We start from the raw sequence: 23,574 nt of genomic DNA on the forward strand, positions 1-23,574 counted from the left end.
CGAGGGAAAAAAAAAAAAAAAAAAAAAAACGGTTTAAAAAGAACAAGGTGCTGCATGAGCATGCTGTATGCAGCGCGTCTGCGGAAGGACAGTCCATGCAGATGCAAGTCGTTTCCGTCCCCTTACCCTTGTGTGTGTGTGTGACTCTATGGGAGACGCAAGCCAGCTGCAGAAGGAATCAGAGGTATCGGTTGCTCGGTTTTTGCGGACGACAAACCTGTCAAAGAAATCGCCGTTTTGTTGCGGCAGGGGGAGATCTTTTTTTTTGTTTTTCATCCGCTCGTCCTCCGAGTCGGGTTTAGTGCCTCGTATGCATAGTCTACAGTACTATCGCCATTGTTTTTGCCTGATGTGTCTCGTATTCCCGCTCTGCGCTTTGTATCCCTGCTACTTCATGCGCCTTCTGACAATCTGACATGGACCCTGCCCATCCCTGGCCATTGTCAATACGTCTTTGTGTTCCCTGCAATAATAAGGAGATTTTTTTTCTACATATATCCATCTAAGGTATAGACTGCGGCTGCAGCATGTTCGCCATTCGTCCCCCTGTCCTGTCGTGTTCACCATTTCGCGTCCTACTACACTTCCTGCGGGCTGCCGCCTATTACGACACACTGCATCAGGCTGGTTCCCTGCACCAAAGATGTCGTACTGCTTACATGAACATGTATACCTCAACATGTACGTAGCGGTACCCCATGTAGACCCGGGAAGTGCGTCTAAGCATGTGTCACCACATACGTCTTCATGCTTTGCTGTGTCATTGTCGGCTGCAACCCTTGCTCAACCGAGCCTTGATCCCCCTCCTTTTTTTATTATTATTGCTTGCTAACCAGCAATTATCATGCGCTGCGCTACTTTAGATCACGGTCCATGCAGCTCGCGCCTTTGTCATCCAATGCTCGTCTTCATTCGCTCTCATAACTAAAAATACGGTGCAACAGATCCCTTTGAGCACTAATTTTGCTCATGTTGTTCCTAGTCAAGAACGAGTACTAGACTTTCTAGACCAGTGCTATTTTTTTTTTCCTTGTTTGCGAACAAACGCGCTTTTTCTGTGCATCTATATGAAAACACGAAGTTGTATATAAAACAGCTCTTTTTGTTGTTGTTACTATGTGTCAAATGAATTCAAAAACCGAGCAGCGAAGAAAGAGCACGAATAAGAGCGCAACAAAAACAAGTGTGAAAAACAACTCCAGGTAATGCGCGCGCGCTTCCATACACCCAAATCTTCTTCTAGACTACATTGTAAAATAGTTTACGCTACCTCGCTACCTCTTCCTCCTTTGTGAGCCTTTTCTTTCTTTAGAAATCAGATCGGAAGCTCTCGTTCTCCTTCTCTCTCTCTCTGTCTCTGTTTCTTTTTTCGGCTTGCTTCGCGCGCTCTTCGTCATTCCGTCAAGTGGCGCTAGCCTAGGTATCTCCTTGTTTGTTATTATTATCGTCTCTAGTCTCCATCGCGATGACCTCGCTCTGCGAACCTGGCTTCGGGATTGAGCCCTACTCTTTCAAAAAAAAAAAAAAAAAAAAGAGCTTTCGCTACCTGCGCCAATCTGCGCGTTTTTTTCTTCTTTGTTCTGTACCCAAGCCTGCCGAACATGCCATAGTCCATCTGGTAAATAAAAAAAAAAGGCCTTCTTGAGGTCCGAGAGCATAGGTTTGTGTGTGTTCAAGTGTGTAACTGTGCGTGCTCTCACAACCGCACGTCAACCCTGCTTCGTTTTGAGAGCATCGCAAGTTAGTTCTCGGCCAGATATGGAGGGAAAAATCGAAACCTTGCACAGGAATGCTTCTTGTGCATTGCGCGAATAGACACCCAAAACTCCTCCATTTAGTTATCCGCCAATCTCTGTTTCTTTCCGCAGATACTTCATCGGGTACTTCCAAGTGAACACTCCGTGGGAAAATCCGAATAGACATGTAGCGGAGAAGAGGGAGGACTATTGCAGGAACCAGCCGTAATAAATCATTTTCGGTTCTATCCCCCGCCTCCGCCCTCAACCGCAAAGTCTATCTCGGGCCCGTCTTTGTTTTGGTGTATAAGGTTTCATGGCTCGGCAAACGAAGGCAAGTGCGTCCTCGTTCAGATTGGATTTCACTAAACCTTATTTTTATCATAGTTTCCCCAGCAGAGAGAAATGAAAAAGATTTCACTGTCAGCGGTAACAGAGATACTCTTCGGTATCTGCGCAGAGATACCGTGAAAAATGCTTCTGGAGCAGACTAACGCATCAAGATACCTTTTAGCGACGAGCCGGGACACCAATCAAGCCGGTTCATCTCCCCCCCCCCATTCGCCTTTTGTTGATGGATCTCTTTATGCTCATATGCTCATTTGGTGGGGGCTATTTGGAGGTACAATGGTGACTTTCATGTAGTGTATATGTCTACATTGGCCGACACAATAAAGGACCAAGTCCTCGAGACGTGTCTTGCACCACAATTGGATAGTCAACAAGATGTTTGCGGCTACGTGTCAGTTTCGAGAATTTATTGTACGATAATGCTGTCCCCCATCTCTTGGTCACTGTTTCAATATATGTACCTAAGACTCAGTCGTCGTCCTCATCCTCCTCATCATCATCATCCTCGTCACTGTCTCCAAGTCTCTTCTTCGAACTTGACCCACTATTCTTGCTGTTGCTGATTATGTGGCTCGGGCCACCTGGGTTCCGGCTTGTTGGCCCTGCGTCGCTGTCGTCGCTGTCGTCCGTTCCCAAAGAGTCCACGGCCATGTCATCGTCATCGTCATCTTCCTCGTCTTCTTCGTCATCTTCCTCCTCCTCATCTTCGTCCTGCTCGTCCTTCTTTTGCCTCTTATGTACGTTCTTTAGTTGTGACGCTGATCGGGATCCGGCACTGCTGCTTCGGCTGTGCTGACGGTTATGGCCATTCGACTTCAGTTGTGCCTTGACAGAACCCTGGCGTTGATCCTGTGATGACGTAGTCTCGTCCTCATCTGAAAGGGGTGCGGCGCGCTTCAACGTGTTGCCATCCTTACTTGACTCGTTGGCTGGAAGTTGGCCACCTGGGCACAACTCGTCAAACTTTTCATCGAATGCTTCCTGTAATGCAGCACAAGGGCGAAAAATCAAGGAAATCGTGAAAGACAGTTAGTAAACTAAGAATTAAGGTAAAAAAATAATACCGTAAGAGCACTGAAATAAGATCGTCACCTCCAAGCGCTCAGAGTCAACGTAGACCCAGCTGCCCTCTTGGTTGAATATGCGTGCATTCTGGAACATCAAGTGGAAGTCGTCTCGGAACTGCGTCGGGGACTTGTAGTGGGCAGATCGCATTCGCTTCTTGATAATGTCCATGGCGATAGGGTGCGCAATGACCTGATAATACTCCGGGTACTCCTTTTTCTTTGGTAATTGCAAGAAAAGTTCGCACCGGCGTCGGGGCTCTTCTTCATCGTCTGCCATGCATTCTTCCACAGCCTTGAAGGATTCCTCAAACACCCTAGTCAATGCCTTGCGTTCGCTCTCATTGAGGGGGTCCTGAGAGACGCCCTCCGGTTTCCTTCCTCTCTTCCCTTTAACAGCCGGTTTTGTAATATCGGTTGAGGTCGATGACTTGGTGCCTCGTCCACGACCCTTTTTTACGGTCGCTAGCTCGGCTTCCTCCTCGTCATCGTCCCGCGTGTTTTTTTTGCCTCTTCCACGGCCCTTCTTTGGTTCCGGTTCAAGGTCCTCGCCTGTTGTATGGGCAGCCTCCTTCAGCAATCTCCTCTCCTCTCTCCTGCGACGACGCTCTGCTTTTTGAGCAATGGCCTCTTGCAGGTCCTTGTCCTCATCCTCTAGGGCCTCGAGCCATTGCTCCTCCGTTAAGCCATCATCGTAGCGAGTTTCAGCCCTGACTCTCTGTCCGCGTCCAAGATCCTCCTCAACCTGAGCTACCTGTTGAACGTCCTCATCGTGTAAGTAAACCTCAGGCAACTCCGACTCTTGAATCATACGTTCGCGCCTGACACCAGTCTCCTTGAATATTGCGTCTTCAACAATCTTTCTCTCCGCATCAATCTCTCGGAAAACTACCATCTCATTCTCTGATCGCGCAACAATCTCATTCAGCTCCTCATCGTTCATGTCTTCCTCCTCGACATCGTTCTCCTCCTTATTGTTGTCGCTTTCCAGCAATGACCGCAAGAACGACTCCTGCTCCTCCGCCGTACTCTTGTTATCGAATTTACCAGCCTGGATGACCTTGCCGTCAATTTCCAACTTATACTGGGCTCGAGCCAAGATGTGCTCTTCCACCGACTTCTCCGTGACCAAACGGAAAATGCGGACCTCCTTGGTCTGACCGATACGATGGGCGCGGTCCTGTGCCTGCAAATCCTGATGAGGGTTCCAGTCCGAGTCAAAGATAATGACTGTATCTGCAGTTTGCAAGTTCAATCCAAGACCACCAGCTCTCGTACTAAGCAAGAACACAAAATAGGGCGAGTCTGGGGCATTGAATTGTTTAAGCAGGGCCGAACGATCGTCCGACTAAACAGTTCATCAGCCAGTCAAGAAAAAAATACAAAAAAGAAAAAGAAAAAGAAAAGAGAAACCAAACGGCGTTAGGCTAGGCATTTCGGTGTACAATATTGTAGCGATCGCAGGTAAAGCTGTCATAAACGTACCTTGGTGGAACCGTCCAAACGCATGTATTGGTAGTGGCGGTAATGCAGGAAATCCTCCATGATGTTCATGATGGCTGTCATCTGGAAGAAAATCAGCACTCTGTGACCGGTCTTGTAAAGCTTTGGAAGCATGCGGTCCAAAAGCTCAAACTTTCCAGCGACACGCCAGAGGCCATCGTTGTTATTCTTTGCGGGGTTGATAACGCGCTCAACCTCCTCAAAAACATATGGATGATTGCAGATCTTGCGGAGCTGCATGATTGTGTTGTTTAGACCCTTGATGCCAGTGCGTCTAGATGCAGCAGGCAATACAGAAAAGATGAAGTGAGCCATTATTGGATTTAGGATGCTTGATAGTCATAAATCTCAAGTCCCGCTGTTCTCTTACCCTTTTTCGCCTCCCTGAGTAAAAAGCATGCCGTGTTTCTTCATTTGGTTGTAGAGCTTCAGCTGCAAGGACGACATCTTGCATCGAATAACACGCTCGACCTTGTCTGGCAGCTCTGACTCGACATCCTTTTTCAAACGGCGCAGCAAGAAAGGTCGCAACACCTTGTGCAGACGCTTGATAATTAGCAGGGCCTCTTCTTCGTTCAACTCAATCTTATCCTGACCTCCTGTATTCGCAAACGGCGTATTGAACCATTCGTCAAAGGACTGGGCAGAATTGAAGACACGCGGGAGCACCATGTTGAGAAGGGCCCAGAGTTCTGGTAGGTTGTTCTGCAAGGGCGTTCCAGTGAGAATGAGTCGGTATCGGGAAGAGTAGTGCTGAGTCAGGGTCACAAACAACTTCGAGTTGGCATTTTTGAGACGATGACCCTCGTCGATGATCAGGTACACCCATTTAATTTTACTGAGGATCGGCCTGTCCTTGATAACGTATTCGTATGTTGTCAAAAGCACTTGGAAGTTCCGGTGTCGAATCTCTGTTTGCTGAATGTGCTTACGCTGCGAGGGAACACCTTTGTAGACAACCTTCGTGACCTGAGGAGCCCACTTTTCGAATTCCAACGTCCAATTCGTGAGCGTGCTGTAGTTATTACGAAATAATAAGCGCGTAGTCAGTCAGACGCGTCCATCGCAAAAACATGAGGTCTAAATGTTAGCAGTGATCCACATGTAAAAGTACACTTACGAAAGTGGTACAAGGATGAGGAAGGGCCCGTTCTGCTGCTTAGCCTCAATTAAAAATGTGACCAAGGAGATGGTTTGAATAGTTTTACCCAATCCCATCTCGTCTGCCAGAATTCCGTTCAAACGATTGTTGTAGAGAGACGCCATCCACTGCAGACCCTTCATCTGGTACTCCTTCAGCGTTCCTCCGGTCAAGATAGCCGGCTGCTTCGTGATCTTTTCTTGAATCTTGTGTGCAATATTGTAATAGTCGTTGCGCCTGTTGTCCTCCTATTTTTCCAGTTGGCCACAAAGATACCTTTGTTAGCTTCCAAAGCAGATATCACATATCTCCACAAAGTTCAGATCATTGTGTTGAATCACTTACTCCGTCGCCATAATCGAAATCGCTCTCATCATCCATAAGCTCAATACCGCCGCGCGTAATAATGTCCGAGTGGACAGAGTCGTTTTGCTGGGCAGTAACGGCCTCTGCAAGCGACGCAAGATAGGAGTCGGTCTGCTGCAACAAGTGTGTGATACGCGTGTCCTTGGCCTGATCAATGAGCTTCATGTACGCCTCTTCATCGTCATTCTTCAAAGCTTTCAGACGCTCCTTCGAGATACGTTCGATACGCTTGGCCTCTTCCTTTTCAACGTGGGCGTGGAACTGAAGAACCAGGCGACCCAGCTTGTTTTGCTTCATCTGCTGTGTCCTGTGCCACTGGATCATATCGCGTCCGTGGTTGACAATGTTCTGCAAGTAGTCCATGTGCTTCTGCTTCTCACGTCCCTCGCGATCCTGTCTCTGCTGCCTTTCGAGCTTCTCAGTCATGCGAGCCTCGCGCAACGATTGTTTCTTCATCCTGCGATATGCGGCTCTGTCCGTAGACGTTGCAAGCATGGTCGCTTTGGACATTCCCTTGATGATTTCAGCTCGAAGCTATCGTTGATCGGTAGTATCAATGAGATGAACAGCAACAGTTAGCTTTCACGCCCACCATAGATGCATCGATACAACATGCACGTGCGTAGCACGATCGTTGACTGCACCTTCTTCTGTCTTTCCAAAAGTCTCAGGGCCTTCAGCTCAATAAGGGCTTTCAGCTTGGGTCCCGAAGGGGGAGCCTTGTTTTCTTGGTCCAAAAGGCCGCCAGAGGGATCCAGGGCCTCGCTGGCAATATTGCTGGGGAGGCTGTCGAGCTCCTCGATGCGGTACTTGACACGTGTCTTCAGTCGGTTGTCGCGCTCCTGGGCCAAAGCATATGGGTCAATGCCCACTGGCGATATACTGGGAATCAGGAGGCGCTGCTGCCGTGAAGCATGGACCGCGGCGGGCAGGGTCTTTTGAAGATATGAGAATGGCGATGTGTAGGCGTTGTAATCGGATGCTGTTGGCATCTGCTCGGATAAATGGTGGCGGGCCACATCCACGATTCTACCAGCAACTGATGCTGTGGGTTCCTTGGCGCTCAAAGCTTGTTCGACCGACTTTGGTGTGAAAATGGCTTCCTGAAGATGTGGTGGTACAGCCATGTTGGCCGAGATCAGCTTGAATGCGATTATCTGGTATCGAAGGTCTGTGAGCTGCTCTGTTGAAAAGGGCGATCCCTGGGTAGGAGGCAAGGCCGGCGCGCCAGGGGGCTGCTGCTGCTGTAGCTGATGGAGCTGCTGCTGTTGAGCTTGCTGAAGCTGATGAAATTGTTGTTGCTGCTGCATCTGGAGAAGTTGTTGTTGCTGCTGATAAGGTGCAAGGCCTTGAGCCGCTTGGGCGCGTTGCTGATTCTGAGCTTGTGCAGCTTGGTAGGCACGCAACAAATTCATCAGCTGGGCATATTGCTGGTTGGTTTGCTCCGTTGCTCCTGCAGCTTTCATATTGCGAACAGCCTATGAAGGCAAGCAAGCCATCAGGTCCAAAAACAGTCAGTACGCAACTGATGCAGGGATCAGGATCAATCTGTTTGTTGTTAGGATGACTTACGTTCAAGACACTGGTGATCTGCTCTTGAGATATGTTGGCCACCATCTCATGGCTAATGGCCTGTGGTTGCTGCTGCTGCTGAGGCTGCTGTTGTTGTTGCTGAGGTTGTAATTGTGCTGGATTCATGTTGCGGATCGCTGTACGTCGGAGAAAGGGGAAGAAGGAGTCCGCAAATATAGCTCGATCACTCGAGTACACGTAGAATCAACCGCGCGTGTCTGGTTTCTAGTTAGGGAAGAGCAAGTGTTGTCTTCTATGGCTGGGCTGGAAAGTCGGCACTAATTGCGGCAGTTATTGTTGATGCAGTTGTTGTTGCTTGAAGGAAATCCCTCTCCCGTGGATGGAGCAGGATGCGGAAAAATGGATGGTTGTGCAAGTTGTGTCTGCAGTCGGGGTCGCAATGGTCTGAGTATATTATTTATCTGTAAACCAAATGGAGGACAGATGAGAGTGGAAAAAGAAAACACATCCACGCCCTTGTCGACAAGACATCCGCGCATCGGACTACGATGACGTCACCGAGCGCACGTGACCCTACACTATGAACATGCTGACAAGCATGCATATCTAGCTATTTTGCTACTTGGTGAAACTCCTGTGTTCCTTCCTTCCTTGCCTTCTTCATTGTGCGGTCGGATGAAGAACTTGATGCATCAGCCGTGGGATTGACGTCGGTGTTGGAGACCTCAACCGAGACGATCGAAGCGGCGCGTCTCTTGCTGGTTAGGCCACCTGAATTGGTCGCTGCTGCTATCGACGGGCTGGCTGCTGCTGCTCCTCCGCCACCACTGCCGCCTGCTCCAACTCCAATGCTGTCAATGGCATCAGCTGATAGTCCGCCTGCTTCTCCTCCACTACCACCACTACCGCTATCAGCAGCGACATTCATCCATGGGTATGATCCGTCTTGACGCTGAGGTTGAAGGTACAGCGGCCGCTGCTGGTGGATCAGGTGGGCCTTGATAGCATTGTTCATGTTCGCGGACGCCATCACGTACCGCTGTCGGAAGCACTTACGCGTCTTGCAATAAAGGGTGCGCCAGTTCGATGTCGCGCAGACAAAGCCATGGCAGACTGGGCATTTCTTAGACGAGTAGTGCTCATTGATCCCAAGCACTAGGTAGTCCAATGACCGTGCCTAAGTCGATAAAAAAGAAAATGAAGGCATTGTTTGGAGACATTGTTAGTATGTCGCAGTAAATGAACGACCCTGCTGAACAGTCGTCGCAACGATGTGCCCTACCAGATTGACGAAAAACGCCTCGAACGTGCTATTGAGTGCTGGAGGGCCCTGCACAGCAGTAAACTTGGCCAGACCGATCGCGATCGCGACATGTTGATGCGGCAACCTCGGCCTTCCGACAGATCCTCCAATCATATTTAGCAAGCCGTTGGTAACCTTGTAGAACTCCTCCTTTCGACAAACTTCAGCGTCCCACCCATGCTTCCAGAAGTTGGTGTTATTGTAAAAGTTGTTTAAATCTTCTTCTGATGCTCGACGCGCTGCAACGTACTTGCGAAAGGAGGCGCCTTCTCCCTTGAGCAGTGGCAGGTCAGTCTCGATATCCTGGATGGTCCTGCCGGTGGATGCTCCAATGGAATTCTCTTTTCGTTCCTCGAGCCAATTGGCAAAGCTGTCCGTTGGCCGCGACACGGCCTTGCGCTTGACCACCATATCAAAGTACTGAGTCGTCTGAGTCTGCTTGGTCAGCTTGCGCGCCTTCTGCCTCTTCCTCTGGTCCTTCCGATCACTGGGCTTCCGCTTGGCACGCCTTGTCTTCTTCTTCTTCTGGTCGCCCTCCTCGCCGAGGGGTCGCTTCAATATGGCAGGAGTCTGGCCAGGTGGGAGCGAGACGGTGGCACCAACGAGACAGGAGGTACCCAAATCGAGCGGCAACACCCCAACCTGACTTGGATCTGCAGCCAACAAGCTCTCCACAGCTGCAGATGTGGAGAAGACATTGCGGGCCTCAGTCAGGTACCTGTTGGTGCCGCCAATGGTGGTGACGAAAGGATTGGGCAACTTGTTCTCGGGAACACGGCGGTACCGAACAGACTGCAGCTCCTTCAGTTTAAACGCCAGCACCTGTAGCAGACGGCCGTTGGTCCGGATCGAGCCCCTGAGGATATAACCCCTGCCGTGCCACTCCTTGGGTCGAACGTCTCGGCCCACAAACATCCGAGGTGTTCTCGAAGCCCTCCCTTGCCGTTCTTGCCGTCCAAGTCCATAATTGCTGTCACCTTGCGGTAGCCTTTGTCGTGCTTGTCAGGCGGGAGACCTACATCCGTCAAGAAAGTGGTGACAAGGCGGCCAGGCGTTGTCTTGGTCAGCCAGTTTAGAGCGTCAGCCTGCGCGGGAACTATGGCTGGATCCTGAAAATAACGATCCTCGACCATCATACGCCGGATCTTGTCCTTGAGGGTCGGCCAGTGCCAGAACAGCGGGAGCAAATGCCGCTCAGAGAAGCCAACATAGCGAGCCGCCAGGAGTGAGAGAGGCGCAATACGTCTCGATCCGCCACTGGCCTTATTGAGAAGTAGATAGTTCTCAATGGCAGGAAGCTCGGGGTCGATCTTTAGAAGCACCGCGTCAGGTTGGGCATCCGCTTGTGAGTTGATCTATTGTAAAAAGAAAAGAAGACATTGGTTCAAAATAAGTATTTCATGAATGCTGCTCTCTTTGCATTTCGCCCGTGATAAAGCTTGAAATGGCAGCGCCACATTACCTTCTTCTCAAGGGCGACCGAGCCGTTTCGATACATCATTTTCACTGAGCGATAAAACTGTTTGGTGGTCGACTCGAGCAACTCGTTGGTTGGGTAGGAGACGGAGCGGGGAGGAACAGGGGGCAATGTAATGCCCAGGGCTGTAGCACGTGCAAGTAGCTGGCCGACTTGCCGCTCGATAACCGTCTTGGACTTGATCTTGCAGGAGTAGATGTGTGCTAGCAGAATCTAGTAGAAGGCGATGAAGGGCTTATCCATTGCGGACGGCTCGGCATCTTCGTCGCCATCATCCTCAGTGTCGTTGTCGACACCATCCTCCGCGTCTTTTTCGCCTTCCTCACTATTACTCTCAGTGGAAGTGCTGGCGATACTGCTGCTGGTCGCCTGAGAGTCCTTGTTAGGTTGGAGCGCCACACGGATCTTGGATTCGACGGCGGGACATAAAAATGATAGGATGGTTCGGTCCTCCCCAGTCAGACCAACGGTCTCGATGAACGCGCCCAGAAACTCCTGTGCGTGTCTCTTCGTCACACGAACTTGCTCAACAACCTCAAGGATACAAGCAGCGACCCGTTGCTGCTGATGTTGCTGTTGCTGCTCAGACGAGGGGAGCTGACTGTTGTTGGTGGTACAGTGCGGGACGTCTAGTCGCGACATGTAACTTTTATCTAGAAACACCTATTCATTTTCAAGTACAACCACTGAATCGAAGTTTGGATCATTAAAGTGCGTATAACCCTTCCCTCTGCAAACCAATGTTCGCCGTTTATCAATATAACCTCTAGTTCCAAGGTTTTTGAGTTTCAACGTTTTCTACGTACAGTGGCGACTAGATATCCCGCGCTATAGCTGCTGCCGCTGCCCGCTTGCTGTTAGCTTTGACTGTGCCGACGGGAAGGGAGACAAGGGGGTGCTCCCACACCATGGCATTGATCAGCTGCATCTTGTTCATCTTGTCGATCTTGAATGATGGCTTCTTGGCTAGCTCCTTTTCCTTCTGGAGTCGCCGAGCCTCTCGTTGTCGCTTCTTCTTTGCCTCCTTCCCCTTGGACTCGGCTACTGACTCCCGGTATCGTGCCTCCTGCTTCGCCGTGTACGGCTTCCACTGGTATTGCTTGCAGATGGATGGTTGCTCGTGCTGCTGCGGTTCTGGCCGTGCCTTGTACGAGTACCGTGGCCGATGCACCTGTCTTGAGACTCCAGGCTGGTGAGCTAGCCGGTCGATCACACGGTACCTCCTAGATTCCTTGTGCTTGCCCTGCCGATCGGGTTTGGCGTTGCTAGAGCATATCAAAGAGTGCGATAAAAGGTAAACAAGGCGTCATACCGTTTGCAAGTGATGGGAAAGACATATCAGAGGTCATGTGAGACAATCACATAGCACCTAATGTATTACCTCTTGATGCTCAAGTTCTCTTGGCGCTTCTGTTCCTTGACTCTGGCATGCCGGTCCTTGACCACCTTGTACTGCTGACAAAGCAGCTCGTAGGAAAGGGAAGATGCAGGGGAGACCGTCAAAGGCGTCGCTGACTGTGAGGACGGCGACAAAACAGAGGATACGTCCGCTGAAACAGCAATCTCCTGGGTCATTGTAATAAACACGAGAATAGAGTCGATGCCTTCCTGACTGCCGCAAATCACGCGTGGGCTCTCGAGATACTCCTCTGCCAGGGACGGCACGTCTAATAGAGAAAGGGTTCAAAAAAAGAGTCACGATGAGTCTGGCCATGTCCACAAGGAATAGAGGCGATATGGGCATGCAGGCAAGTTATTCGTTCCTACCTGCATCGGATAGATCCTTAATAATGCTGTAGTTGGTGGCAAGGCCCATCGATGGGATAGTCATTACGCGAGACGCATGCTAGGGCAGTGAGTTTGGTGGTCGAGAGTCCTATCTGGGCCAGCACCGCCGCTCTCTTATATTCGAGGACCTTGACCTCGTCCCACTTGCCCACAGGACACCAGATTGTCGAGACCGAATCGTAAGCGAAGGAGTCCGAGTCTTGAGACAGAACAATGTCTTCGGGTTGACAGTCAGCAGCGATGGCGATGTCGGCTTCGGTCCAGCACAGATGCGCGTCAAGCTCTCGACCAAGCAAGAACTGAATGAAGTCCTCCCGATCATGAAGGGACCACTTGAATCCTCCGCGGAGGCTGTTTTCGACATTCTTGAACATTTGCTTGGTAAGCGGCTTGCCTTGACTGACACGGTTGCTGAGCGTCTCGATTGCGATCTTGGCGTTCTTGAGGCCCTTGACTTGCTTCTCGTTCCGCTTGCGGTGAGTCTCTTTCTTCTCGAAAGCAGGGACGCCGTCGACATAGAACGCTATGCGCATGTGCAAGGGGTTGCCATACTTTTTGAGATGCTCAAGCAGGATAGCATGCGCCAATTGTTTGTCGTCTGCGTGTTTGGTGTAGATCCCGCGAATTTTATGGAAGAAGGACAGAACATCGACGCGAATAGTGGGTATAGTGGGGATGGGGTCGTCAGGCAGGTGGTAGTGCATGGGGTGGGATTGTAGCCCCTCTTCTTTCTCAGCCACGGGTAGATTCCTTCCAAGCCCATGATCGATAACCAACTAGGAAAGTATCTATAATTAAAAGGTCCCCGCTGGCAGAGAAAATTGGTGGCAAGGAATGACAGGCAGTTATTTATCTTGTGCGGTCAATGATTATCTGAAGTCGGTTATTACCCACTCTCGTGCAAAGAGTGGTGGAACTAGTTTGTTTCTCACCGCATGGTCGAAAGAAAAGCTGGGTAGCATATCTCACTGAGATCCTTGCTCCTTTGTGCGGGCTTGGCGAGCTTTTCAACAATGCACGTTGACTGTTGTCAGTAGACAAGTTGCATGTTTGTAGCAGCTCTTTAATGGGACAAGGAAACTTGCACTACAAGATAAACGATGGTACTGTGCAGAACCTCTCTTCTTGTCCGGTCCTGACAGTTGAGTCCCATAGACCGCAGGAGAAAGCGTGTGGATCATAAGGTGTTGAATTAAAAGACGGTGGATGCCAAAGGATATGGTTCGCCGCGCCTCCACTGGGCATATGCCGTAGCCAATCCTTCGGTGCCTTACCGCAGCTGCCTGTGAATGGCATACAGCTGTAAAGCCCAATTGACCCGCATGTCATGTCAGCGCAAATGTTAGAGTGCTTCTGTGTGATCGCAGTGGAGTCGACTGAGCACTCACAGAGAGAAAATGGGCGCGATGAATCTCGGAGCCAAGTCTCATGAACCATCCTGCATTCGAATGCCTTTGTGCCGATCAGCAATGACCAATCTGCTTTGTGTCGAGCCTTGGTCGGAGTGCTCCTTTGTGTAGTGTTGCTTGCATGGGGTTCTTGGTCCATGATGAGATTTATATCCACACGCTGTCTCCTTTATCTTTTCCACCTCTCCTTCTTTCTTTTCCTTTGCCACAACTTTCTACTTGCACAAACACACGCACACCCCTGTCCCACTGTTATTAGATCTTCCTGTCCATCCATTACGAACGGCGCCAATGTCTTTTACAACCGCTCAGGCGCACGAGCACGCCGTCTGGCTGAGCCAGCAGTACTCGCCTTGGTGTTTGCTACACATGCTGCTCAAAAACCACAGCGAACTCTTCTCGACCGCACTCCTCGAGGAACTCCTCCCGCCCCACACACCCTATCTGCCGATATCGTTTACTTCGCCTGCATCACCCTCTACTTGCTCTTCTCCTTCGTCGTTATCTTCTACTTCATTTTCTCCCTCGGCCTCTTCTTCCATTGCTTCACGGTCACACTCAAGTACATTTGCACAGTCCACACAGTTCGCCCAACAGCAAGACCAAGAGAGCCCAAACCCGTCGTCAGCCCTGCGCCCAAAGGCTTACCTCTCGAGGTACCTGGTGCAGCGATTACATTTTGGATACTATGGCAACCGCAGCACTCTTCCCGAATCTGCTGTCCGATACCTGACTGCAAGGGCTCGTCTAGAGTTTGGATATTTTATTATCCGTGGGCGTGCGTTCTGGCATGTGCTGCCTGAAGATTTGGAAGAGCATCAGGATATAGATGCGCAGGACCCTGCAGGTTTTGAGGGGAATGGGCAGGAAGCAAAACCAGGGGCCAAGGCTGAAGGACTGCAGGACCAGCACAGTCGACGAGCAAGAGCGCAGCAACGCCCACATCGACAACGGCCACAACAGGGTCAGCAGATGCAAGCGCAGGTCGACGATAACGATCCTGGTGGCAACAAGGACGAGGATCCAAACGCATTAGTATTTTCAGAGACATCGGCCATCATCGGAAGAAGGCGGGGCGGAGCTGGAGCGGCTGGCAGGGCCAGGTTGAACAGTCAGGAAGAACAGCGCGAGAGGATCGTCAACGGAAATCAACGGTGTGAGGAACGGGAAGAGCAATTGCTTATGGCAGAGGCTGTCAGATACCTCGAGCGGCAGCACTCCAAGCTGATAGTTGATCTCCTGGTGGACTTAACGCAAGTCCCATTGAAGCCACCCTTCTCACCAAACCCAGACCTGAGCACGGCAGCGACATCAACTGAACTTTCCGAACGGCAGGTTGCGGCAATTTACTGGAGGCGAGTCGCTTTGACTAAACTGATCGATTCACAAGCAGAAATGGATACCGATATACTGGCTAGGATACCCTCTTCGCCGTTTCTAAATCGACGTGCAGATTGCTTTTGGATGGACCGCTTACAGCGCCCACCAACAGTGTCCATGACACTGAAGGATTTAAAGACGCAGTCCCAGCCGCATGGCGGTATGCGAATGGTTCAAGACGACGCTCGTCTCTTTCAAATCGCATCGGGTGTCTTTGACGGACTTGCAATGCATCCGAAAAAGTGGGGGAGATCTGTACGCAGCATCATCGATGGTCCTCGCCTGTACTCGCCCAGTATTGTTGAAAGTCTCGTTGTCGAATACGGATATATGCCCTTGCCCGAAGACGATGCTGATCGCAAAATGCACTACAAGGGCGGTTGCAGGGCGATGACGGGAGAGCCAGATGTATTTCCGAGCGATGGGTCGCATGTTATCAATAGGCAGGGGCTGAAGGGCCAGGGTACCTCAATCTGGTACTTCTATAACCTGCAGCACACTGAAGTCATGGTAGCATTTCTGATGCACCGGGCCCCAGTTGTATTGGATTGGTTGTTTGAGCAGGGGTTTGAACTTAAGCCTCGATCAGGCCTGAGATGTCCGGGTATCTCACGGGTATTGCTCTTGCAGTGCTGTATCCCTGGATGCCACGCAATGGTCCGACATGTTTATCAGCAATCTACAGCCTCGCCGGTCATGTCATCCTCTGTGGCCGTTAGGACAATGAAGACGGAGCTATTAGGCTATGGCAACAAACCCAAGCGTATCGAGTTTCGGCAGGAAGACTTTGCTGAGGTTCTTAAGGGAGTTCCGCTGTCGCATTTGCGCGAGACGTTGGATATCATGAGGGATCTCGGGATGGAGAGCTACATAGTGCAGAATCGGCTGATGGAGCAGCTCCAGATCCCCGGGGGGCCGGCGCCAGTGGATGTGGAGAAGGTCAAACTGACCGTTCTGGTAAGGGTTCAGTTTTTGTATCAATGAGTTCATTCGCGTGGTCAATTACTGCTATTGATAATTTCTCCTCTCTCTCTGCAGTTTGCCAATTGCGTCCAGAACTTTAAATCATCCGCTTCTGATACTATGCTGGCAGCGACCGATATAGTCAACCTCGCACTTCAGCAGTCGTTTGAAATCCAAATGGACTCTTCAGGGGTGTTCGACCGGGAGTGGAAACACACGTTCGAGGACACACTCTTGAGCCTCCGACGGGAGCGTTTGATCGTCCATTCTCACGTATCAGCTTGGATTCAGGAGTCGTTGGATCCCGCACAGGCAGCTTTTCGGATTTGTTTCGACCACGTTATATTGGACACACTGCTCGGGATCACGGAGTGGAACGTGGCGCAAGTCAAACGATTGCAAAAGTGGACCAGGCTTCAAGAAAGAGAGGCGCGTATGAAGAGCACCAGAACTGGTCGCCAGTGGGAACAGATCAAGAGGCGACTGGTGTTCGTGCAAGACAAGGATGTTGATGGCAAAGACGATCTGATGCGGAGTGTTGGAGAGCAAAGGAGGATCGGACTGAACATTGAATGGACAACGAATGACCAGATTACAATGCTACCCTCAGGTATTGTCGCCAGCCTGCCAAAGGGCAGTGAGATGGTCAGGATCAGCGATGACGGCTATCTGCTGCTGGATAATGGATGTTTGGCCCAGGGTCTATTGCTTTGCAACCAACTCGTAGAGGGAGATGCCGTCCTGGACACGAATAGCAGGGTGGACGAGTTCTTGCGAAAGGGCGCCAATGTGGAAGAGAAGCACTGGATCTGGCTGGCTATGGGACTGGTGACCGTGTCACTGCAAGGTCCACGGGTGGCCGAGATTCCACTCTCTGAATCTTCAGCTGCTGGCAATCGCTCGATCCGCATCAAGATGGCATGTTCGCCCGAGGCATATCAGCTTGTATGGTTGCTTGCACTGACATTTGTGCGACAGTCGGCATTCTCGGAGGAGGATATGGCTGCTTATGAAGCAAGTGCGAAAGAGGACTTGGATGCAATGGATCAAGGCAGCGACTACCATCCTGGCCATGGAAACCCCTTGTCGCCCCCCCATCGATCGCCATCGTCAGCGTTAGTGTCGGGATCAGTTTCGCCGCCACTATCTCCGGTCCCTCTTTCGTCATGCGGTGCCAGGGTCCGTGCACTGCAGAGACATCTTTATAGCCGTTTGGGGGTTGATGCCTGGCTGCTGATCGACATCCTGACGGAGATCGAAAGCGAGATAGAGGAGCAGCTCGCGTACGAGCGTGAGCTCGACAGGCAGCCTGATGCGGCCGATCGGAGCTATGGCGAATGAAGAGAGGTCCTCGACAAAATAGTCTTTATTCTCCATACTCCATCCATAAAAAATGGTGCTACCTAAATATCTCCTCGATAAAAATTTAAAGCATGGAGCATGGAGCATGGATATTGTGCCGGCCTCCATAACTGCAAACACAGCAGCATTTAAGAGAATCTATCAATTTCGCCACTTGACTACTTGAATTCTTGGGCCCCACTTCCTTTTTCGGCCAGGTCTCTTTCTTCTCTTGCTTGGTCGTGCCATCTCTCTGTCCATCCTCACACCCTCGCCTACACCCATCTTTCTTCTCCTTCTCTCTCTTCCTCGCCACTTCCCCTTTGATATATTCTTCCCCGTACGTCTCCAATAACCAAAAACAAAAGAAGTGTAGTGAGACGCGCTGTCATATGACGAATATCGCTTAAGATTATTTTTCCTCTCCACTCGCTGACGCTCTCCTGCTCTTCTCTTTGTTCACTTTTTCCACCATCTCAACATCATCCTGCCATCATCTGTCTTCCTCCGTCCTACTCACTCTCGACTATCTTCTTGCAACAGCCAAGCTCCCTTAATAACCATGAAACTCTACTCCATCTTCGTCATCCGCAATGACACCAAGCCCGCCAAAGCTATTGTTGATGCCAAGGACCTGGCCAGCTTTGGTTTCTTCCAGCGCTCAAGGTTCGTTTGCGCTTTTGCATTGCCTTTTTTCTTTTTTTTTTCTCCACCTGTGTCCGAATTCGCACAGAATGCGGTTTCGCATCACCACAGCCCATCCGAAGCCTGCGCAGTTACCAAGGTTAACGAGGTACTTGCTATGTGGCAAAAGCTTTCTTCTTTATGACTGACCTTTGCGTGGTTCCACGTTTTTTTTTTTTTTTTTTTTTTTTGGAAAATAGCATTGGTGAATTCATGACTTTCATGGCCCAGACTATTGCGGAAAAGACCCAGCCTGGACAGCGACAGAGTATTGAGGACTCCAGTAGGTGAAAACGCCAATCACTCTTTATACCAGTGCTGCAGCGCACATCACATGCAACTGAAGCCCGTACATGTTAGCTGACCCTTTTTTTCTTTTCTTTTCTCGATCTTATCACAAGACTATGTGGGCCATGTGTACGCCAGAGCTGAAGGGGTTGCAGGAGTGATTGTGACGGACAAGGAATACCCTACGCGCGTTGCCTTTGGATTGTTAAATAAGGTCCTGGACGAGTTCTTGAGCCGGTGGCCCAACAACGCAGCCTGGACAGCATCATCATCTGGACAGCAGCAGAGCATTAGCTACCCGGAGCTTCAGCAGTATCTGGTCACGTATCAGGATCCCAAGCAAGGCGACACCATCATGAAGGTGCAGCGTGAGTTGGATGAGACCAAGATCATTCTGCATAAGACGATCGAATCGGTCTTAGAACGTGGCGAGAAGATGGAGAGTTTGGTCGAGCGCTCGGATGTGCTTTCGTCCAATTCAAAGATGTTTTACAAGCAGGCCAAGAAGCAGAACGCGTGCTGTGCTATCTGCTAAATGGTATGGGGATAGCGAAGCGGCATGGATACACAGCAGGATGATGATATACTCATACGGACTTCAGCAGCAGGTCGGCAGCGGGAAAAACGAAGACAGGGATGCATAGTGAACGAAAATCGAATCATTACAACAGCAAAACGTCAGGACGTCTTTTTGATAGTACTTTTTATTAGATGTCCTGCCGGCTAGTGGTCTTTAATAAACGAATGATTGGATTGAGATAATTGAGATTGCTTTTGAAAGATGCAACCCGTGGTACTGTTTGAAAGAGAGAGAGAGAGAGAGATCTCCCAGCAGCTTCGTTTGAGAACCTGGCTGTGCATCTTTTTCTCTTTCTATTTTTGTTTTGGTGGCAAAATAACCCACACTTTGGTATCTCTGCCCTCTTTGCTTTCTCGTTTGGCATCGCTTCACAATGCCGTACCTCACCCGCAAGGATAACGATCTGCTCCGGAAACAAGAATGGCAACTTCTCTCTGGTCCAGGCAACAAGGCATCAGGAATTACCTCTACGACGACAGCTCATGTGCTGAGCTCATTCCCAAACGACGACCAGGAAGACGACGACAGAGATGACAATAGCCTCTTTCTCAAAGAGTACGGCCAGGATACGTTTTTGGTCAAATCCTATTTTTCAGAGACCGAGAAGTCTTATGTCATCCTGGTGACGAACTTCAAGCAGTGCTGGTGTGAGAAGTTGCAGATCGAGGGTATTCGCGAACGGTGCAAGGTAACTCTATTTCGCGAGGGGTGGAATGTGTAGACACTTCAGCAGCTTATTGATGTGCTGCTTTTTTATTTATTTTTTCCGTCGGAACATAGGAAATCAGGAGCTTCGCATATGAGGAAGATTCGCAGTTGGAGGCATTACTTTTATCACTCTCGGCCATTTTTGCGACAGAGAATCTTGATGCGGCCAAAACACCTGGATCGTCTGCGGCATCTTCACAGCCACAACTTGCAATGCGTAACAGAACGGCAAGTTATCCAACGAGAGAATAAAAAGAAAAAAAAAGTCGATCTGAAATAACCATTTTTCTTCTAATGACATACTCTCTGCTATTTGTCTCATCTCTAGTTGGTTTTGATGGTGGGATTCAAGTTCGGTTTGGCGAGTGTGCAATGGAACTTCAAGCTGAGGCCCATGATCCAGGCAACGGGACTTCACCACCCAATATTCACGTCGTCCTTGGAGCCAGACTTGTCCGACGAAGAGCTCTCTTTGGAAACCATGTCGAAATCCAAACGGAAAACGAGACAGAAGCGAAGCAGGAATTTCCTTGAGGATAGCGACAATGAAGACAACAATTCCAGGAGCGAGAGTGATAACGAGGATAAGAGTGATGACGGGAACGAGAGTAGCAGCAGCAGACAAAAGGCGAGGATCCCTGTCGATGGCATGTCTGTCCTATTCGATCACCTGGTACTCCCTCTGATCTCGCTGACCAACGCTTATCGCAAGCAGGCGAAGGATCTCGAGGGAATCATTAAATCCAAAGAACATGAGGTGGTCGAGGCGCTTGAGATGTTAGAGCAGAGCGGGGTTGCTTATCACCACCGACGCAAGGCCACGGAGAGGTATGATAGAGCGCGCACAGAGATGCGGTTAAATAAGGATGTCGAACAATTGGTCAAACCGCAGATGTTTGGCCCAAGGGAACTGTTTTCAGAGGATAGGATTCCGGCGCTGTGTTCGATTGTTTCCAAGAACGCAGGAGACCAAGGTAAGGGGCTGGCGTATGTTTGGGTCTGAAAAGGCACCACTTTGTTAACATCTTCCACACGAATATTAATGAAAATAGTTTCGTCCGGTGCTTTATAGATATACCGATATCATCGTTTGAGCAAAAAGGTGAATTACCCTCAGCATCACTAACTCAACAGGTCCAAGCATCCTCCAGTCAGGGTGCACGTGGGTCCGCAACAGCATCAATACTAAAGGATTCTGCCTCAGTTCCAACCGCTGGCGATGAATCTCGCAATGCAGAGGGAACTAATGTCAAGGTAAGAGAAAGTGTTGTGGAGCAAATTCAATACGACATTGGACAAGATGGATAGTTACTGATATGACGCTTTATTCATATGTGAATCATTCATAGTCATCCAAAGAAGCAGAGGAAATGGAACGAAGGCGGGCGCTACAGGAGCAGCTTGACAAAGAAAAGGCTGAAAAGGAAAAAGCGCGGAAGAAAAAAAAGCTGTTCTAAATGTTCTCTGTCTTGTCAAACCATGAGCTGCCTGCAAATCATTTGTTGCTCGGCCGGACCCCTCGGTGTCATATCCAGTGTTATACCCAGATACTCGGAATAAATGAATCCATCTTCATGTCCTGCCTGAATCACACCGTCAAAGCCACAATGATCCACTCGACTCCTTCGGCTTCAGCAGCAACTCGATTCCTCCCTGTCTACCTCATTCTTGCACTCACATACATCCACCCTCACCTTCCACAATGTCATTCCGCAGCCTCGCCCCCCTGATGCGCTTTGGTCACACGGGCCCGACCGCACAACGATTCCTCTCCACCTCTCTTCCCCTTTTCAACAGCGTCGTCTCGTCCACTCCACCAGCGTCTTTGAACGAGGGTGAGAAGCACCTCTACTCAAAGTTGTTTGAAAAGTTCCAGCCCAGCAAACTAATTGTTGAGGATATTTCAGGTACATACAATGCATTCGCGCAAAGCAACCCAGCATGAAACATGCCATTAATCTCATCTTCATTTTTTGGGTATGAAACAGGCGGTTGCGGATCGATGTATCAGGTCGAGGTGGTCAGCCCTGCATTCAAGGATCTGTCTATGGTTAAGCAGCACCGCCTTGTGAACGAGACGTTAAAGGAGGAGATCAAGGGCATGCATGGCATCCGTTTGACCACAAAGGCCTCTGCATGAACTCTGTAACCATATTCACCGTCCTAGATAGTATATATATATCATTGATCCTCTCGACGCATTTTGCTCAGGAAAAAAAAAAAAAAGACATGTTGTTTATTTTTTCGACCATTGCATTGGATTGGTTGCGAAAGGAAGGTGGAGCTATACATTCGGAAATATTGATCTGGTCATATAGCGTACTGGTGCTGGTTTTCTTTTCATTTCTTTTTTTTTTGTGAGTGGTTTAAAACAGAAGGATATGACATATGTGCATTATTTTGCTTGTGGAGGAAGAACAAAACGAACAAACAAAAGACAACAAAATAACGATCGAAGGCAAATAAGAAAAAGAAAAAGAAAAAAGAAAAAAAAAAGTAAAAAGAGTCGAAAACGATGCCACACATTCAACGGAAAATACCACTCCCTAATCACTCCTCGTCGTCCTCGATATGGTCGGCACTCATGTTCAAGCGTTTGTCCTTTTCGACCTCGAGCTGTCCATACAGCAAATAGAGCGCCTTCTCGTTCGACTCCATCGTTCCAACAATCGTAAACATGCGCTCGCCAGTCTCATCGTGGGGTGTCTTTGCAATCGAAATACGCGATCCAGACAGACGGCGAATCTCTGAGATCTTGGATCCGCCCTTTCCAATGATGCAACCGACCATGTCAGCAGGGATAGAGATCTCCTGAGTGCGGAGGTTGGCATTGCTCGCCTGTCCTCCGAATGCCTCGCGCGGGCGCGTGAAATCCGACCCGTTGCCAGTGCGCGATGTGTAATTCGAGCGCGTTCCGGTGCTGGTTGGCTGCGCTGGCGCAAAGCTGCCAGTTCCAGTTCCAGCCGTGCGTGTCGCTCCCGAGGGGTTATAGAGAACAGTGCCGACTCCCCGCTCCCAGTCGTCGACAAGGCACTTGCCAATCTCGTAAATGGCAATGCGGATCGCATCGATCGTTCCCTGGACCTCGACTACGCGCTCTGTCGATTGCGGGAGCATTTCCTTGGAGGCGACCATGCGAGCCGAAGATGCGTCCTGAATATGCTTGATCTTCAATCCCTGACGACCAATGATGGTTCCCATCAAATTGTGCGAGATCAACAGGCGAATCGAGGATGTCTGGGCGACAGGACGGAGGGGGTTGACGGGTGTGGTGGGGGGCGAGGACGTGATAGGGTTTTCCAACAGGGTTTGAGCAATCAGAGAGAAGGCCTGTTTTCCATTAGACAATGACGAAGTCAGGGTTAGTTGATCGTCATACACAATTTACACACGATAAATTGCTAAACAGAAGCGAATCTTGAACACAAGAATTGAAGGAAAATAAAGTAGAATCGCATTCATCACTTGGCTTGCACAGGATTTAACTCACCTTGGCAACGCCCTCGATCGTACCGGTAACCGTCAGCACACGGTCATGGATACCCTGAACAACCTTGGAGACGCCGGCCTTGACGCCAGTCTGATCTCGAAGATCGGCCACATTTTTCCCAGCCTTGCCGATGATCACTCCAGCCTCCTTGGTTGAGACCAGGGCACGGAGCGTCAATGGTGCTTCCGCATCCAGACCCTCACCTCCCATGTTGCCATGGTGATCAAGGTCCTGATCATACTCGTTATCGTACTCGTTGACGTCATTGGCAGCAGCAGAGGCCGAGGTAGCGGTGGTATTTTGGAGAGACATTCTGGACAAGCGAGCAGAGGTGGTATCGTTCGAGAAGCCTTCAAATGCAGGAAAACTGGACCTGAGTGTCGTAGGAGCAGTAGCAGTAGCAGCAGTAGGAGAAGAGACAGAGCTGTCGTGAGTCATTTTTCTGGGTAGAAGACGCGTGTGATATGTG

The 23,574-nt window shown here is 49.9% G+C and overlaps 7 protein-coding genes across 7 annotated transcripts; 4 read left to right on the forward strand and 3 right to left on the reverse strand.

Moving 5' to 3' along the window:
- Nucleotides 1–3,131: 3,131 nt before the first annotated feature.
- BC939DRAFT_402149 (SNF2 family N-terminal domain-containing protein) lies at nucleotides 3,132–7,471 on the reverse strand (the record flags this gene model as incomplete). The annotated part of the gene is made up of 6 exons (XM_051552658.1): nucleotides 3,132–4,499; nucleotides 4,637–4,928; nucleotides 5,025–5,669; nucleotides 5,775–6,040; nucleotides 6,141–6,695; nucleotides 6,806–7,471. The coding sequence occupies 6 exons, from the start codon at nucleotides 7,469–7,471 to the stop codon at nucleotides 3,132–3,134; spliced, it is 3,792 nt and encodes a 1,263-aa protein (XP_051407892.1).
- An 833-nt stretch (nucleotides 7,472–8,304) lies between these two features.
- Nucleotides 8,305–12,966, reverse strand: BC939DRAFT_507010 (uncharacterized protein; the record flags this gene model as incomplete). Its single annotated transcript, XM_051560851.1, has 8 exons — nucleotides 8,305–8,871; nucleotides 8,977–9,819; nucleotides 9,867–10,352; nucleotides 10,460–10,677; nucleotides 10,807–11,137; nucleotides 11,382–11,739; nucleotides 11,856–12,141; nucleotides 12,309–12,966. 8 exons carry the CDS (start codon nucleotides 12,964–12,966, stop codon nucleotides 8,305–8,307), a joined length of 3,747 nt encoding a protein of 1,248 aa, XP_051407893.1.
- An 828-nt stretch (nucleotides 12,967–13,794) lies between these two features.
- On the forward strand, nucleotides 13,795–17,459 carry BC939DRAFT_464578 (uncharacterized protein). Its single transcript, XM_051557396.1, has 2 exons — nucleotides 13,795–16,008; nucleotides 16,090–17,459. The coding sequence occupies exons 1-2, from the start codon at nucleotides 13,963–13,965 to the stop codon at nucleotides 17,353–17,355; spliced, it is 3,312 nt and encodes a 1,103-aa protein (XP_051407894.1). The 5' UTR covers nucleotides 13,795–13,962; the 3' UTR covers nucleotides 17,356–17,459.
- A 3-nt stretch (nucleotides 17,460–17,462) lies between these two features.
- BC939DRAFT_464579 (synaptobrevin-like protein ykt6) lies at nucleotides 17,463–19,084 on the forward strand. The gene is made up of 3 exons (XM_051557397.1): nucleotides 17,463–18,021; nucleotides 18,240–18,322; nucleotides 18,441–19,084. Exons 1-3 carry the CDS (start codon nucleotides 17,918–17,920, stop codon nucleotides 18,860–18,862), a joined length of 609 nt encoding a protein of 202 aa, XP_051407895.1. The 5' UTR covers nucleotides 17,463–17,917; the 3' UTR covers nucleotides 18,863–19,084.
- A 9-nt stretch (nucleotides 19,085–19,093) lies between these two features.
- On the forward strand, nucleotides 19,094–21,277 carry BC939DRAFT_532416 (uncharacterized protein). The gene is made up of 5 exons (XM_051561657.1): nucleotides 19,094–19,595; nucleotides 19,688–19,843; nucleotides 19,944–20,589; nucleotides 20,688–20,869; nucleotides 20,965–21,277. Exons 1-5 carry the CDS (start codon nucleotides 19,281–19,283, stop codon nucleotides 21,070–21,072), a joined length of 1,407 nt encoding a protein of 468 aa, XP_051407896.1. The 5' UTR covers nucleotides 19,094–19,280; the 3' UTR covers nucleotides 21,073–21,277.
- Nucleotide 21,278: 1 nt separating this feature from the next.
- On the forward strand, nucleotides 21,279–21,844 carry BC939DRAFT_428369 (bola protein). The gene is made up of 2 exons (XM_051553202.1): nucleotides 21,279–21,522; nucleotides 21,604–21,844. The coding sequence occupies exons 1-2, from the start codon at nucleotides 21,318–21,320 to the stop codon at nucleotides 21,753–21,755; spliced, it is 357 nt and encodes a 118-aa protein (XP_051407897.1). The 5' UTR covers nucleotides 21,279–21,317; the 3' UTR covers nucleotides 21,756–21,844.
- A 321-nt stretch (nucleotides 21,845–22,165) lies between these two features.
- On the reverse strand, nucleotides 22,166–23,315 carry BC939DRAFT_485103 (uncharacterized protein; the record flags this gene model as incomplete). Its single annotated transcript, XM_051559286.1, has 2 exons — nucleotides 22,166–22,945; nucleotides 23,106–23,315. The coding sequence occupies 2 exons, from the start codon at nucleotides 23,313–23,315 to the stop codon at nucleotides 22,166–22,168; spliced, it is 990 nt and encodes a 329-aa protein (XP_051407898.1).
- Between the last annotated feature and the right edge of the window lie 259 nt (nucleotides 23,316–23,574).

Source organism: Gamsiella multidivaricata (genome assembly GCF_025024155.1).
Source record: "Gamsiella multidivaricata strain RSA 2152 chromosome Unknown BC939scaffold_84, whole genome shotgun sequence".
NCBI lineage: Eukaryota > Fungi > Mortierellomycota > Mortierellomycetes > Mortierellales > Mortierellaceae > Gamsiella > Gamsiella multidivaricata.